The sequence below is a fragment of the Megascapheus bottae genome, chromosome 6 (assembly GCF_031878675.1).
Source record: "Megascapheus bottae isolate mThoBot1 chromosome 6, mThoBot2.hap1, whole genome shotgun sequence".
NCBI lineage: Eukaryota > Metazoa > Chordata > Mammalia > Rodentia > Geomyidae > Megascapheus > Megascapheus bottae.
The window spans coordinates 5,412,455-5,427,905 of NC_143514.1; the positions used below are offsets into that span (position 1 = coordinate 5,412,455).

At 52.9% G+C, this 15,451-nt stretch overlaps 2 protein-coding genes across 4 annotated transcripts in view; both read right to left on the reverse strand.

Annotated features, from left to right (window-relative positions):
• Nucleotides 1–537: 537 nt before the first annotated feature.
• Bcl9 (BCL9 transcription coactivator) lies at nucleotides 538–14,409 on the reverse strand. Its single transcript, XM_090334166.1, has 7 exons — nucleotides 14,326–14,409; nucleotides 12,126–12,442; nucleotides 10,969–11,155; nucleotides 10,399–10,498; nucleotides 5,870–8,150; nucleotides 4,663–4,926; nucleotides 538–2,870 (listed from the first exon to the last, which is right to left on the reverse strand). Exons 1-7 carry the CDS (start codon nucleotides 14,376–14,378, stop codon nucleotides 1,744–1,746), a joined length of 4,329 nt encoding a protein of 1,442 aa, XP_090190292.1. The 5' UTR covers nucleotides 14,379–14,409; the 3' UTR covers nucleotides 538–1,743.
• The window catches only part of LOC150061289 (uncharacterized), a 52,882-nt gene continuing 51,789 nt past the window's right edge, over nucleotides 14,359–15,451 (reverse strand). For all 3 annotated transcript variants that reach the window (XM_090334164.1, XM_090334162.1, XM_090334165.1), the window contains exon 4: nucleotides 14,359–14,637. In XM_090334164.1, coding sequence (XP_090190290.1) covers nucleotides 14,359–14,625 — 267 coding nt within the window. In that variant the 5' untranslated portion in view covers nucleotides 14,626–14,637. The remainder of the gene's footprint in view (nucleotides 14,638–15,451) is intronic.

A 15,451-nucleotide genomic window follows, 5' to 3' on the forward strand; every position in this document is an offset into this window, starting at 1 on the left:
CTTGAACTTGAGACAGTCTTCTCCCTACTCTTCTCTCAAGGATGTGCCACAACTCCACTTCCGGGTTTCTGGTGGTTAAATGAAGATAAGCGTCTCACATCGGGGCACCAATGGCTCATCTGTAATCCTAGCTACTCAGGAAACTGAGATGTAAGAATCCTGGTTCAAAACCAGTCCCTGTGAGACTTTATCATCAACCACTCACAAACCTGGGAGCTGTGGCTCAAGTAAAGCACTAGCCTTGAGCAAAGGAGCTCAGGGACAGTGCCAAGGTCCACAACCAATTTAAAAAAAAAAGTTTCACAGACTTTCCTGCCTGGACTGGCTTTGAACTGTGAATCTCAGATCTTGGCCTCCTGAATAGCTAGGATTATAGGTGTGGGCTACCAGTGCCAGGTGAAAAGTTGCTTTCTTTAAATTCCCTCTCTTATGGATCCATCACAACACAGAGGTGCTCTGCTTCCGGGTCAGAGGGAAACAGGATTGCCAGACTACAGAAAATAGGAATCAATGTGAACAACAACAACTAAAAGACAGTTCTGTTTTGTAAGAAACAATATATTTTATTTTTCTGACACCACAGCTCTGGCGAGTGGTTTTGTACCAAATTTAATGGAGGTTACACAGAACGTTTTACGCATGGAAGAGAGAAGAAAGGGAAGAAGGAACCACAGAACTTAAAAACAAACAAACAAACAAAAGTCCTGGATAGCTCTTAGCATCAGCTCCACTCCCCACATTAGTAAAATTCACTTGGGAATTTTCCTAAGAACAGAAAACAAGGTGAGCAAGGAAGAGTACAATAGAGAAGACAGGCTAAGGGGAAAAGGCCACAGGGCACCCTGGGATAGAGCTCTCCCGGCTGGGGCATGTTCCCCAAAGAATATGGGGTACTACCAAAGGGGAGAGAAGAGGAGGGTGGCCAGTGGGAGACACGAGGGGGGGAACACACCTAACCCAAGGGACTGGACAGAGGGGAGAAAAATGTGGTGATTGGTTTGTATATTGTAGATTGTGCTCAAGAAAGCACTGGAACTGGAAAAAAAAACAACACAAACCAACAACAATAACAAAAACAAATGTCCTAAGCATCATTATTTTTAAAAAGAAAAACTTCCCCCCTCCCCCCACCCCTCGCTGAACTTAGTTTCTTTTTTTTTTTTCTTTTGTGCTTTTCATTAATACTCTGTTCTGAGGTCTTAGTTTGGTTTCTGGTTTTTGTTTGTTTTGTTTTTCCTATACACTGAAGTTGAAAGAAAATAGTCCGAAGGTCTGAAGATGGGCTGTCCACCTGAGCAGCCCAGCATTCCTGTTCTCTTTGCCCCTAAAATCTCTGCTAAGATCCCTTTTACAATATAGTACAGTACACACCAAAAACAAAACAAAACCAAAAAAACCTAAATATAAAAAAAAAAATAAACCCAAACCCCAAACAAACGAACGAGAGCCGGAGGGATCCTGGGGGAGCCGGTGGATGTAAACACGCGGAGCGGCGGCCGCCGGGGACGGGGCCGCCCCGGAGCTCGGCCTCTGGCTCCCCACGCAGGTGCCATCGTGGATACCCGAGTCCACAAAAATAAAACTTTAAAAATAAAGACCTGTTGGTTCCGTGACTCGCTGTTCCCGGGAAGTCCATACATTCTCCAGACGCCGGTGTCCGCGGCAGCCGGGCCGGGCCGGGCCGGGCCGCGGGCCAGGGCCTGGAGTCCCTCGGGGACGCTCGCCACAGCCGGCCGTAGCAGCTTAAAACATCATGTTTCCTGGGTTCCCCGGGCCCTGGCTGAACCCGCCCATGCCCACGTCGGCGGCCATGCCCCGGGGCCTCATCTGGGGGGGCATCACGATGCTCTGCTGGGGTCCCATCACGCCCTGCATGGACAGCATCATGCCTGGAGAGCCCACGGGCCCCGGGTGGGGGTAGAGCGCGGCGGGCCCGCGGTCCTTGCCGGCCAGCATGCCCGCGGCGGCGGCGGCCGCGGCAGCAGCGGCGGCGGCGGGGTTGCTCATGAGCGCGGGCTGGCCGGGCATGGAGGGCTGCGCCGGGGACACCATGCGGTGGTGCGGGCCCATCACGCCCTGCTGGAGGAAGGCCGGGGGTCGCATGGGGCTGTGGCCTGGCATGGAGGGCGCTGTGCCCAGGGGGATGTCCGCGGTGCCCACGGGTCCCGGCCCTCCCATGCCGGGCAGGGCCAGCCCCATGCGGGGGGCCTGGTCGCCCATCAGGCCCTGCACGTGCGGAAAGCCCGGCCCGGGCCCCGCGGGCTGCTTGCGGCCCGGCCCTTCCCCGCGCGGGAAGTACTGCAGCGTCTGGCTGGGCTTCTCCGAGGGGATGATGCGCGATAGGTCGAACTCGGGGATCCCGGCGGCGCCAGGCCGGATGACCTCCTGCAGGTCCGGGTCTGTAAACACGGAGGGCATGCTGCTCCCCAGGACGGCGAAGGCGTCGGGACCCGCTGGGCCTCCGGGCTTGCAAAGTGCTGCGTCTGCCGAACTCGGGGCTAGGGGGCCGGGCCGGCCGAGCGGGCCTTCCCCGGGGAAGCCCATCCCTCCGGGGAAGCCGCCCTGTCCCCCGCTGGGGCCGTTGTGGGGGAAGAGGACCTGCTGCGGGGGGGACTGGACCGGAGGGAAGCCCTGGGGGAAGCCCATGCGTCCTTGGGGGCCCATCGGGGGCTCCAGGATGGCATTGTGAGAGATCAGGCCGGGCCCCACGGGGACCCCGTGAGGAGGCACGCCGGGCCCCATGGCGCTTGGAGAGGGCATCTGGCTGGAGTGGGACAGCGGCTGCGTCATCCCCATCGGGCTGAGGGTTGGCATCGGAACCACGGGGTTTGGACCTGGAATTCGAGGAGTCTGTGTATTAATGCCCATTCCTAGAAAGACGAAGATATCAGAGCAGCTACTAAACTCGAGGGCTGATCAGATTAGCAGAAATAAAACGGTTCTGCACCTTGGGTGCACTGATCTGGGCTGGGAAGCATATAGCACACAGCCCGGCCCCAAGAAGATTCATGCACTCATGGGGTCACCAAACCCACACTTCTACACGACTGCATACTACTGAGTCCTCAACAGTGTGACACAACCGCAGAAGGCGGTAGGGGGAAATTCTCCTGTATGGAAATGTCCAAGCTCATAGACAAAGGAGTGTGATCTTCACTGGGGAAATTTAACTCCAGAGGAAATGATCTGCCTTGGTGACTTAAGCCTTGTCCTTTGGGGTCCAATGACCAGAAATACTAATTCAAATATTAATTTTTTGTTTCTACCCTATTGGTATGGTTGTGTGTGGGGGGGGGTTGGTAGTGGGCTTGAACTCAGGGTGTCATACTCTTGCTTAGCTTAACTCTACTACTTGAGCCACCCCTCTACGTCTGCCTTTTGCCTGCTTCACTGGGATAATGGTCTTTCGAATTTGTCTGCCCGGGCTGGCCTTTAACCACAATCCTCAGGAACTCGGCCTGGGAGTAGCTAGGATTACAGATGTGAGCTACTAGTGCCTGGCTTAGTTAACTTTTTTTTTATATTGCCTTAAAAAAAAGACCATTTAAAATTCCGGGTTACACAAAATATCTAAGAAGTGATAACTTCTTAGAAGAAAAGCATGCAGCTCTAGGCCACTGGCGGTACATTTCCCAGTCTAGTTATTGAGGATTGCTGGTCACTGGGTAGCAAGCCCTAAAAATCAGAATCAAACCATCGGCAGAGGCCCTTCCTGTGAGTGGGGCTGGTGAGGGTGGGGGCAGGAGTAGGGGAGGCAGAGGACTAGGAATGGCCCAAATAGGAGAAGTGGGAAAAGGAGAGTTTCATTACCTCTCCAGTCCTAAAGAAAGGCCCCTTCTCCCAAATGGTGGCTTTTCCATTCCCTGACATCCTGGGGCCAATTGCCTTTTCAGGAATATATTCAGGAACTAAAGACATTCCAATCAGCAAATTAAGAAAGCTTTTAGTACTGTTGCAGGAAGACCCCCAAAACCAACCCAACAACAAACCATGAGAAAACAAACTCCATCTTGGTACACATAAGCCTCAGAACTATAAGGAAATCTGCTTTCTTCTGAATCAAATTAAGTGTTATCTTAGATGGGCACTGGTGGGTCACACCTCTTATCTCTATGCATGCTAGTCTTGAGTGAAAAACTCTCAGGATAGTGAGGTGCCTGAGTCAAACCCTAGAAGGTGTTAGATGACACAAGCTAAAACTCTATTGAAGACACACCCCAGACCCAGTCCTGGGGCTTGAACTCAGGGCCTGGCACTCTCCTTGGGCTTTCTCAAAGCTAGTGCTCTACCACTTAAGCCATTGCACCACTTCCTACTTTTTCTGTGTATGTGGTACAGAGGATTGGAACCCGGGGCTTCGTGCATGCTAGGCAAAGCCCTCTACCACTAGTCCACACTCTTGGCCCCTACTGAGCGACACTTTAAGAAGTGTCTGTCTGGGCCGGGAGTTTGGCCTAGTGGTTAAAGTGCTTGCCTAGCATGCATGAAGACCCGGGTTCGAGTCCTCGGTACCACATACATAGAAAAAAGCCGGAAGTGGTGCTCAGGCTCAAGTGGTAGAGCTCTAGCCTTGAGAAAGTCCAAGGACAGTGCCCAGGCCCTGAGCTCAAGCCCAGGACTGGCAAAAAAAAAAGAAGTGTCTGTCTAGGAGCAGCTGCTTACCTGGCATATTATTCATGGATGGCAGGTTGGGAGAGCGAGCGGGCGGGGAGTCGTCATCAGAACTGGCCACGGTCTTGATGGCATCGTGGTATAATGGGGTGGAGCTGGGCATTGCAAACTTGGACATTCGCGACATCATAATGGAGAGCGGGTTCTGGGAGAGGGTGGGCTCGGGAGGCATGGTGTATGGCGTGCTGGAGGGAAGACTTCCAGGGATATTCACAGAGGTGGGCTGGCTGGCGGCCGGAGGAGGTGGGGGGACACCTATGGACAAAACCAAACCATCACAGTCATGGAATGAGATTCCTTTTGAAAGCTATCAAGTCCCAGGATCCTAAGTCAGCGAGGCCCGGAAGGAGAAAGATGAACACAACAGTTATTAGCCCTCAGACACCCACCATCCATCTTGTAGTCAGGCTCCGTGCGTGCAGAAGGGGGCCAGGTCATGACAGGAAAACAAGCATGTGTGCTAGGAGTACGTCAGGAATGTCAGTGCCAGTATGGAGAAAACACGACTTACAGACAAGAGTGTGAAAAAGGAGTGGATTTCTTTCCATTGCCAATCACCATTGACAATTTGACTCAGGCCTTGAAGCAAGACTTAAGACTGGCCACATCATCAGACATAAACATTTCCACAATGTCAAGGGGTTTGTGCCCTGGGCGGGCTGTGCCGCTCTACTACTACCCTGCAGAGGCTGATGGGATAAATGTCCCCTGTCAGCACTGCAGGCCCCAGCCTGGGATCTACAGCTCAGGGCCACTCTGGAGTCGCCAACCCAGCCATCAAAATACCTGCCACAGCCGGGAGGAAAACCCTAACGAACTGTAGGTGTGCGTGGGGTAGGTGGTGTGTGGCACCTGTGGCCCACCGGGAGACAAGCTCTCCACGGCTAGGGGCTGTTTCTGGCACAGTCCACGCACACATTCAACACCAGCCGGGGCAGCGGGCCTGCTCGCTCAGGGGTCAGGGTCACGCCCCAGCTCTCTTGAGCTGCAGGGAGCCCCTTCAAGTCTGTGGGTCCCGTGTTCTACCAAGTCCCAACTATCTATCGTGAAGACATTGCTCCCTCCTTTTAACAGCAGCATCAGGTACCCATGCACACATGGCGCCCACAGTGCACGCCTGGGCCTGCCACTCGTGCTGGCAAAGGCCGCGAGGTATGATATGGAGGAAGGGGGAGAGGGGAGATGGAGGCATACACACCTGACTCCACATTTCCCAGCATGGCTGGCGAGCTCATGGTGAGCGGGGCCTTGTGGTTTGGCGGGATCCCGGGACTCTGGAGGGGAGGCTTGGGGGAGGAAGTCCATCCAGGTGACGGGGCAGGAAGCGATGGAGACTTGAGGTGTACAGGCGAAGCAGCAGCAGACCCCAGGACTGGGGGGGACTTAATGGAAGCAGCGGCGGCTGGGCCTGCCAGCATGCCTGCCAGCTGCGAGGGAGTCTGAGGCGATTTGAGGTTCCCGGAGGGGGAGCCCAGCATCGGGGACTGGACTTGGTGCATGGGGGGCGACTTCAGAGGATTCATGCCTGGGGAGTGCACCTGGCTTCCGGCCACAGCCATCTCCAAGGGCTTGCGTCCCAGGCCCCGCGGGCCGGGCGGCGCGGGGTTGAGGCTCGGGGGGTTGCTGGAGGGGTTGAGAGGTAGTGGCGGCACGTGGCTGAGCCGGCTGTTAGTCCTTTGGTCGGGCCCAACGGGGTCTCTGAGGCTCCGCAAGCTGCTGTTGCTGCCCGGCCCCTGCGACAGGGGCAGGAAGGGCCGGGGGGCCCCCATGCCGTACTCGGGCTGCGGGTGCTCTCCAAACGGCAGCGGCACCATCTTCTGCGGGCCGGGCAGCATGTCCGCGCTCCCGGGCCGCAACTTCATCAGGTCCTCGGGGCCGGCCCCCGCCTCGCGCATCTTCTGAGGTATCATCTGAGAGCCGGGGGCCAGGCCGCCGCCGCCGCCGTCCCCCTTCAGCGCGCCCGGCACCAGCCCGAACTCCAGCTCCCGCCCGGGGCCCAGCTGCGCCGGCATTCCCTTGGGAAAGTCGCCCCGGGAAGGGCTCAGCGGCCCCTCCGCCGGCAGCCGGGGGAAGCCGGGGTTGCTCGCCGGCTCCAGGTGGCGCTGGTTGCCCGGCACCATCCGGCTCCCGTCCAGGCCGGGCCGCGGGCCCTCCATGCCCATGCCCGGGGGGAGGCCGAGCTGCTTCTCGGCCAGCTGCTGCTGGAACATCTCTTCTGGCAAGGCTTGGGGGTTCGGGAAGCGCTCCCCTCGGCCGGGGCCACTGAACACACCCTGGCCAGGGGGGAAGTTTCGACCGTCCGGGATTTTGGGCACCTCGTCAGGCCAACTGACCCCAGAAAGCCCGGGCCGCGGTGCTCCGCCGGGGCCGCTGGGCCCCTCCAGGTCGGCGCTCATCATCCCGGCGGCGGCGAAGGCCGGGAGGCGCATCTGGCCGCCTGGCATGCCAGGGTGGGGATGGGGGGCCATGCCGCGGGGAGGCAGAGAGTGGGGGATGCTGAGGCCATCAGGAAAGGGCTCGGCGCCGCCGCCCGGGGCCCAGCCTTCCCCTGGGGCCATTTGGTAGGGTGGGGGCGGCCCTCGGCCCCCGCCACGCGGCGGCGGCCCGTGGGGCCCGTGGGGGCCATGGGGCCCGTGCGCCAGCACGTCCTGCAGGGCGCACTGCTGCACCGCCTGCTCCTGCTTCCGCCTCTTCTCCTCGTAGAACTCCTGCTGCAGCTTCAGCCAGGCCATCTGCTCCGGGGTCACGTGGTCCAGGGGGTCGGGGCCCAGGGGCCCAGGCTGCGAGTTCAGAGGAGGTGGAACCATGTCGTCCGGAGAAAAGGGGACATCTCTGTGGCCTTGAGGGCCAAAGGCAGCTCCCACGTCTGTCCGGGACCCAGGCCCCTTGCCCAGACTCTGGGACTGAGCCATCATGGCCTGTATTGGCCCTTCCGGTTTCTTCTGAGGTCCATCTGGAACCCCAGGGTTCTGTGGGGGCGCCCCGCTAGGAGTGCCCGCGAACTCCTTCTCGTCGGGGAAGAGCATGCGCTGGATGTCCCGAAGGGTCTGTAAGGAGCGCTCCCGGTGCTCCAGCTGCTCCTGAGACAGGCCGTCGGGGTTCTCGCCCAGCGCGGGGGGCTCACCCCCGGACCCCGGCGGGGGAGCGGGGGCTTTGGGATCTGCTGAGGAGCTGCTGCTGCCCTGGGAGACGGGGGTCACGGCTCGGTTGCTGGGCGTTGAGCTGGGCGCAGTACCATCCGGGGGCAGTGGCGTGGAGCTGGCAGGGCTGCCCACTGGAGGAATTAGTTTGCTGTCTACCCCGGGACTCTCCTGGTCGAGAGGCCGCGGCGGGGCGGTGGGCTTGGGTGCTGGTGCCGGAATGGGGGGAGTTGGCTGCAGTCTGGTGTTCTGGGAAGGATTCTGGTCCTGGTTGGCCGGAGTCGGGGGCTGCTGTGGAAGAGGTTTGGGATCGTTCCGCAGGGCAGGTATCTGTGTGTTCTAGAAAGAATCGAGATATCACTGGTAAATTGAGAAGAACAATTAAAAGAGCAAGGCAGATTACTGAAGATTTGTCCTCATCACATAAATCTACCTTGGCACATATGTGTGCACATGTGTGCATGCATGCACGTGTGTGCTGATCCTAGAGCCCCTTAGAATTTTTCACTCAAGGCTGGTACTATCATTTGATCCACAGCTCCAATTCTGACAAGTTATCAAAAATCTTGCTATACACGGCCCTTCTTAGGACATGGAAACAAGAAAGAAAGAAAGAAAGAAAGAAAGAAAGAAAGAAAGAAAGAAAGAAAGAAAGAAAGAAAGAAAGAAAGAAAGAAAGAAAGAAAGGAAGGAAGAAAAGAAAAAGAAAGCAAGCAAGCTAGCGCACTATCAAATACCATCCTTTTTCTCTCGCCGATGATTACAGATTTCAATAACTTATAAGGCTGCTAGGGGAGAGCCATAGCACCATATATTTGATTATTTTGGGTGGGAGAGCAACCAGTTTGGTGTGGTTTCTGATCAAGGAAAGCTTACTTCCTCCAAGTAGGGGAGGCTAAACCCAACACCAATACAACCGGTATGCAGACTTCTGTCAATCAAATGCTCTGCTGTTTCCAAGTGTAGGCACAAGACACCAGAGCACTGGGCTCCAGCAGCTGAGCAGGGGTGGAGCAGTTTGGCTGCAAAGTCTCCTCAGGTTGGGGGACAGCTAAGGAACTCGTCTCCTTGAGTTTCCTGGGGACCTGACATCTCTGGTTTCTGTTTGAAGTTTGTGATCACCGATTCCATATTTGATAAGCGTTCGTACATTAACTGCAGTAAGATAATCTGCAAGCAGGAAGCACTGATGGAGCAATCCGAGGCTATCTCGCTCATTGATCTGTCCTTCCCAATGGCCAACGAGCTGCCCTTTCTAACAGGTTGGATGATTGCCTTATTATTATTTATTAAGTGCCGCTGCTACAGTAAGTCCTGGATAGAAACATACTGCTACAGTAAATCCTGGATAGAATCACACTCACCAGGGGGGCTTGCATACAAGAAGTGTTTGCAGGATGGGTATGTATGCCCTGGCCTGGGTATGTATGCTCTGACTCAAGAGAGTACAGAGGCCAGGTCTACAATGGTCTTGGAGACTTCCCAGAACCTCCACCTCCCTTCCTTGTGTTCATTTGCTTTTACTTGTTTTGTTGAACCCACTCTATGTATTCCCACACTCCTAAGACTCGCTCTTCCCTCCCACTGAGATCTCTGAAATGTCTCCCCATGTGTAACTCTATACACAAATCATTATGTCTATGCGTATGAACAGCTTATGCACTGTACATACAGAGATCTACAATCTCTGAATATCTGTGTATGTGTATAAATGCATCACTTGCAGGTATTTCATGCACACATAAAGATTTATGTAAAGCCAGGTACCAGTGGCTCATGCCTATAATCCTAAGCTACTTGGAAGGATCATGGGTCAAAGCCAGCCCAGGCAGAAAAGTCCATGAGGCCCTTAGCTCCAATTAACTAGCAAAACGCTGGATGTGGAGGTGTGTCTTAAATGGTTAGAGTGCCAGCACTGAGTTTAAAAAGCCAAGTGAAAACTGGAGGTTGTAAGTTCAAACCCCGGTACTGGCACCAAAACAAAAGCAAAAACACAACAACAAAGACACAGCTCACTTTTTCCCTAATGTAAGCTTCTGCTTGGTATTTAAGACCTGATGAAAAACAGATTTCTTCTAATTTTGAAAACATCAAGCAGGTCAGATCTTTCACTGTGGAATGAATCCTTCTGAAAACCACTAAGACTCCAATTACGGCATCACCACCATGTCCTCCAGTATGGTAGTTTCAGTTGTTGCTTCTATGTTCTTCAACTCACTCCAGAGTGTTACGAGGCTTTTTGTTTTAAAGGTTTTGTTTTTAAAAATGCAAATCTGCTCTGCATGTAGTCAGAATTCAAGTTTTCCTAGAGGTAGTTCCATGAAGGAAATCTTGAGGAATCTGAATAATTCTTCTCTTCCTTATACCTTCTTCCCCTAGTAATTTATCATCAACCAGCATTCTGGTAGAAGAGGCTCCAATAGTATGCTATGCCTAAGGCCCACAATGCCAGGACTAGGGTAAATGCCCAGAATGCAGCTCACTCCCGCCGTGAAGACTAGCTGCATGTATATCAGTGTGCCACCTCCTCCCCTCCTGCACAGCCGCTGGAGAACCATAGAGCCACAATACTGCTACAACAACGTACCAGAGGGGCTGTGCTTCTCTCCGTCTTGTTGTTGGAGACGTTCTGGATGTGGAAAGACACGATTGTTTCAACTTGGCCCTTCAGTACAGCTTCTGCAGCTCTACAGAAACAAGAGGCAGAGCCAAGGAGCACTCATTGGAGCACAAATTCCAAACACTTTCACTCCCGACTAACCTTGCGCAGGCAGTGCTGAATGAGAAGAAATCAAGTGAAGCTTGTTTCTTATTTAGGCTTATCATTTACCATCAAATGTCAAAACTTTAAAAGTTGCCATTGGTGAATCTCCGAAGATTCCTTACACAAACTAGAAATAAGCCTGTAATCCTAGTTACTCAGGAGGCTGAGATCTGAGGACCACTGTTCCAAGTCTGCCCAGGCAATAAAGTCCATGAGACTCTATCTCCAATGAGCCAGCAAAAAGCTAGAAGTGGAGCTGTGGATCAAGTGGTCAATGAAAGCCAAGGAAGCATCTTCAGTGGTTATCTCTGGGGATGAGGTGGGAACTACTTCTCTGGACCCCCTAAGGACACACAAGCCATGCTCAACAGCAAGACACAGACATTAACTTACTTATTGGCCATCTCAGTAGAAAACACGTACACCACTTTGGCTGGCGTCTTCTGGGCAGGCGTGGGCTCGGGGGCAGTAGTCTGGCCGTGCGAGGGGGTGGAAGACCTGGGCGCCGTTGCAGTGGATGGGGTCATAGAGTGTGGTGTGTGTGGATCCTGGGACTTGATGTGATCAGCAGAATTACATTCTAAAAGGATAAGACAACTCACTTGTCACACAAATCAACTTGTTTCTTTTTGCCAGTATTTATAGCAACACAGCCCAAACCCACATTCAGAACTTCAACAAGAAGAGGCAAGGAAACCATCTCTTCTACTCATAAAATGTCAAATATTCTTCTTCCTGAATGACTCATCACAGAACACACCTCCTCTCCTTTCTTCTGTAATAATTATAATCTACCAGATATGAACACTTTACTTTTCTTTCCTTCTTTTTTTTCCATCGGGGTCTCATAATGTCTATAGCCACAGCTGGCCTTGAACTCATCATATAGTACAAGCTGGTCCTGAAATACAAGTTCAACCCTCCTGCCTCAGACTCCCAAATTCTGGGATTACAGCTGGGCACTACCACATTCAGTCCTGGCCACTGTTTTGGATTTGGTTCAAGGCTTCTCCCTTGTTTCAGCATTTGTTTATTTCCTTTTTTTTTTTTTTTGCCAGTCCTGGCTTGAATTCAGGGCCTAAGCACTGTTCTTGGGCTTTCTCAAGGCTAGACCTCTGTCACTTGAGCCATAGTACCACTTTTTGGCTTTTTCTATGTATGTATGACAAATCTGGACCAGTGCTGGGGTCATCAAGTCTTCCTGTGTGTCCCCAAGTTGGCAAGGCATGAACCAGAGAGTACAGAACCCAAGCCATGGAGTTCTTTTGAAGGAGAAGAGAAGTGAATGCCAAAAAGGCATCCTCTGGTGTGGGCTCATGGCACAAACCAGTGGGAACTACTGGCTTGAACTGAGGTTCAAATACAGTGATAGGCTGGAAACACGCGTAAGAATACAGTCTGGTCTGCCACCCACCCCACCATGCCACGGCATCCTCAAGAGCAAGAACTCTTGCAAGCCTGCCTGCTTCCCCCCCCCCCCCAGCCACCGAGCTGCCAGCAGCCCCTCTGGACGCCAGGGACTATGGCACAGGAATCCCTTGTGCACATACCTTTTATGTCACAGTCGTCGTTTGGAGTCCCAGGATCTCTCTGATCAAAGGAGTCAGCGGAAATACTTCGCTCTCTTTTCCCCTTGCCCTTGGCACCATTTCCAGCCCCATTCTTCAGCCCCATGCTCCCACCTGGGCCAGGAAGTGCTTTAGGGGTGTGGCCCCCACTCTTGGAGTCACAGGGGGATGGCTGGGATTGGCTGGCGGAGCCCCCCTGTTTACCCTGACTTGAGAATTTGGAATCCAGCTGGGGGTTTCCAGATGGGGACATCACTGTAGGGGGACGAACCATCACCTCCTGCTTTGACTTAGGGCTACTAAAAGAAACAAGGACAGAGGAGAGCAGAGACCACATTCAGCTGTCAATGCATAGTCAGGAAAAGCAATTTCTATCATGGGTCAAGGGGATGCTAAGGACTAAATAACCCCCCCTCATATTTCACCCCTGCCACTTGCTTTTCCCCTCCACCCTGGCTCCCTTCTCAGAGCTAATGGTGAGAAGAAAAGATCAGGCCTGCCAGGCCTCGGAACCCTAGAGTCACATGGGGACCCATCTCTAGGGCTTCTGTCAATAAAAGACAACGGTTTCTATGTACATAGAGAAGAGACTCTCACACTAAGACTAGCTTAGAGTAAACAAACAGGCATCGTTAAGATCAAAATACTACCCGCCCCCAGACGGATGGCAAGGGAGCCTAGCTTCCCAGCAGCCAAAGGCAAGGGCCTGTCAGTGCCTGCTGGTTAGGGAAACCCTCCAGGAAGGCCCTCCAACAGTAGCCCACTCCCCACACCACAAAGACCAACCTTGCCCAGGGGCAAGGGAAAGCTGTTAGTGCTGGCATAAGTATCTGTGCTTAGGGTCTCGGTCTGTCCTTTTTTGTTCAAGGCTGGAGCTATACCACTTGAGTCACACCTCCACTGTGGCTTTTTGCTGGCTAGCTAGAGATATGAGTCTTACAGACTTTCCTGCATGGGCTGGTTTGGAACTATGATCCTCAGATCTCAAATTTCTAGCATGAGCCACTAGTACCCAGCTAAACAAAACAAAAACAAAACCCTCACAGTGTAAGATTGGTGGAACAGAGGAAAAGCTTCACTGCCTGCATCAGGGCTGGTAATATTAGTTGTCAGATCTTATGTCTCCCTCGTCATCCCAGGCCTCAGTTTCCTTACTGTCAGCGTAGCAGATCATACTGATTGGTCTTTAAAGTCGTTTTGTTTGTACTTGGGTGAGGAAAAGTGGTAAGGAGGAGGGGCCGCAGAGTAGCAGATAAATGAACTACCCAGGACTGAGCACCAGACTCACACCTATAATCCTAGCTACTCAGGAGGCTGGGATCAGAGAATCGAGACTCAAAGCCAGTCTGGGCATTGAAAGTCTGTGAGACTCTTATCTCCAATTAATCACCAGAAAACCAGAAGTGGCACTGTGGCTCATATGGTAGAACAGTGAGCTTAAGAGCTCAGAAACAGCATCCAGGCCCAGAGTTCAAGCCCCCAAACCAACAGGAAATAGATAAATAAATAAGAACTTCCCTGGCTGACACCTGTAACTCACACCTAGCTATTTGGGAAGCTGAGATCTGAGGATTATATTTCAAAGCCAGACCAGGGAAGAAAATGCAAAAGACTTATTTTCAATTAAGCATCATAAAGAAGTGGATCTGTGGTTCAAGTGGTAGAGCGCTGGCCTTGAGCAAAAGATCTAAGGGACAGCTGGGCAGGAGGCTGAGATCTGAAGATCAAGGTTCAAAGCCAGCCTGGGCACAAAAGAACCTGAGACCCTTATCTCCAAATAAATCTAGAAAATGGGAAGTGGAGCTTGGCTGAAGGGTAGGATGGTAGACTTGAGATGAAGAGCTTAGGGACAGTGCCCAGGCCTAGTTCAAGTCCCATGACCCACAAAAAAACAAAATAAAAACCAAACAAACAAAAAAAATCCCTAAGGGATGGCATTCAAGTCCCAAGTTCAAGTCCCAGTACTGCCCCCCCCCCCCCGCCCCAATAGAAGCATTCAGGAAAACTGCAATGTAAGTTTACTGGTTTACTACTCCATTACTATTTACTATCTTCTCTTTCTTTTCCACATGGATCTCATCTGCTTCTGATTCCACACGTTCCACTAGGGAGGGTTTGCGCACACCTATGTCCATGCCCCCCCATCCCCCTCAGGGGTGGAAGCAGAGGCCCTGGTCCTTACCTCTGTGTGTTTCCTGATGGAGAGTTCCTCACTTTAGGGTTGCTGGAATGCATTGATTGAAATCCTGAGCTTGCACTTGCACACAGGGACAGCTTCCCGAGTTCCTCTCGGGCTGCAGCAAAGGCAGCTGCTGGGGACGAGGGCAGGAGCCCAAGGTCTCCTTGGTGCGTCCCTTAGCGCTGGCCGCCTGTGTGCCTTTTTCCTCTTTGTTTTTCTCCGCTGTGGAAGTGGGTCCTTTCCTCTTGCAGCTCCCGCATTCTCTGGGTGTGTGCCTCCTACTACACAAGGAAAATCTCGCATCTCCAGGGCACACTGTGGGGGAATAAAAAAAGCTGAGAGCCAAGACCTCAAACACACCACAACTGGTTCAAGATCCAGGTGACGGCACCAGCCGAAAGGGCAGCACCAGATCCCTGTTTGCTTCTGTCAGGACTAAAGGGAAGGTCAATGTTCATGTTATGGCCACATGCTCCAGGGCTAAAGCGCATCAAGTGTGGCTAAGACTCTTCCAATAACTGAGCCTCCAGCCGAGCAGTGCGGACCAGGCCTTGGAAAAACCACTCAATCTTTGATTATATATTCTCCCTCTAGATTTCTGTACTTCTGAATATAAAACTCATGTTTTCCTTTCTTCATAGCAATGTGAATTTGTTATGTTTTCTTGTTGTTTTGTGCCCTGCTGGGGCTTGAACTCAAGGCTGGTATTCTACCACTTGAGCCATAGCTCTATTTCCAGCTTTTCGGTGGACCATTAGAGATACAAGTCATGGTTTGTCTGCCCAGGCTGGTTTTGAACTGTAACAGCCAGCATCCTGAGCACTGAGATTACAGGTGTGAGCCATGAGCATCTGGCGAAGAAAGGTGTTGACATCCGGGTACTGCAAACCCACAGTGACCTCTAGCATGTCAGCTCTGGTGGCACACAATGGCACGAAGACCCAGGCTCCAACCATGACCCAAAGGATCCCTGCTTCTGCCTTCAGGGGAGAAGATGACACAGAAGTACCACGTACTTCTGGAAACAAAGATCGAGCCAATACCTTGAGTTACAACCAGCGTGCTACTGAATGACATCTAGTATCCTCACTGTCCTCACTGTTATCCCAGGGCCCACAGGCATGGGTGA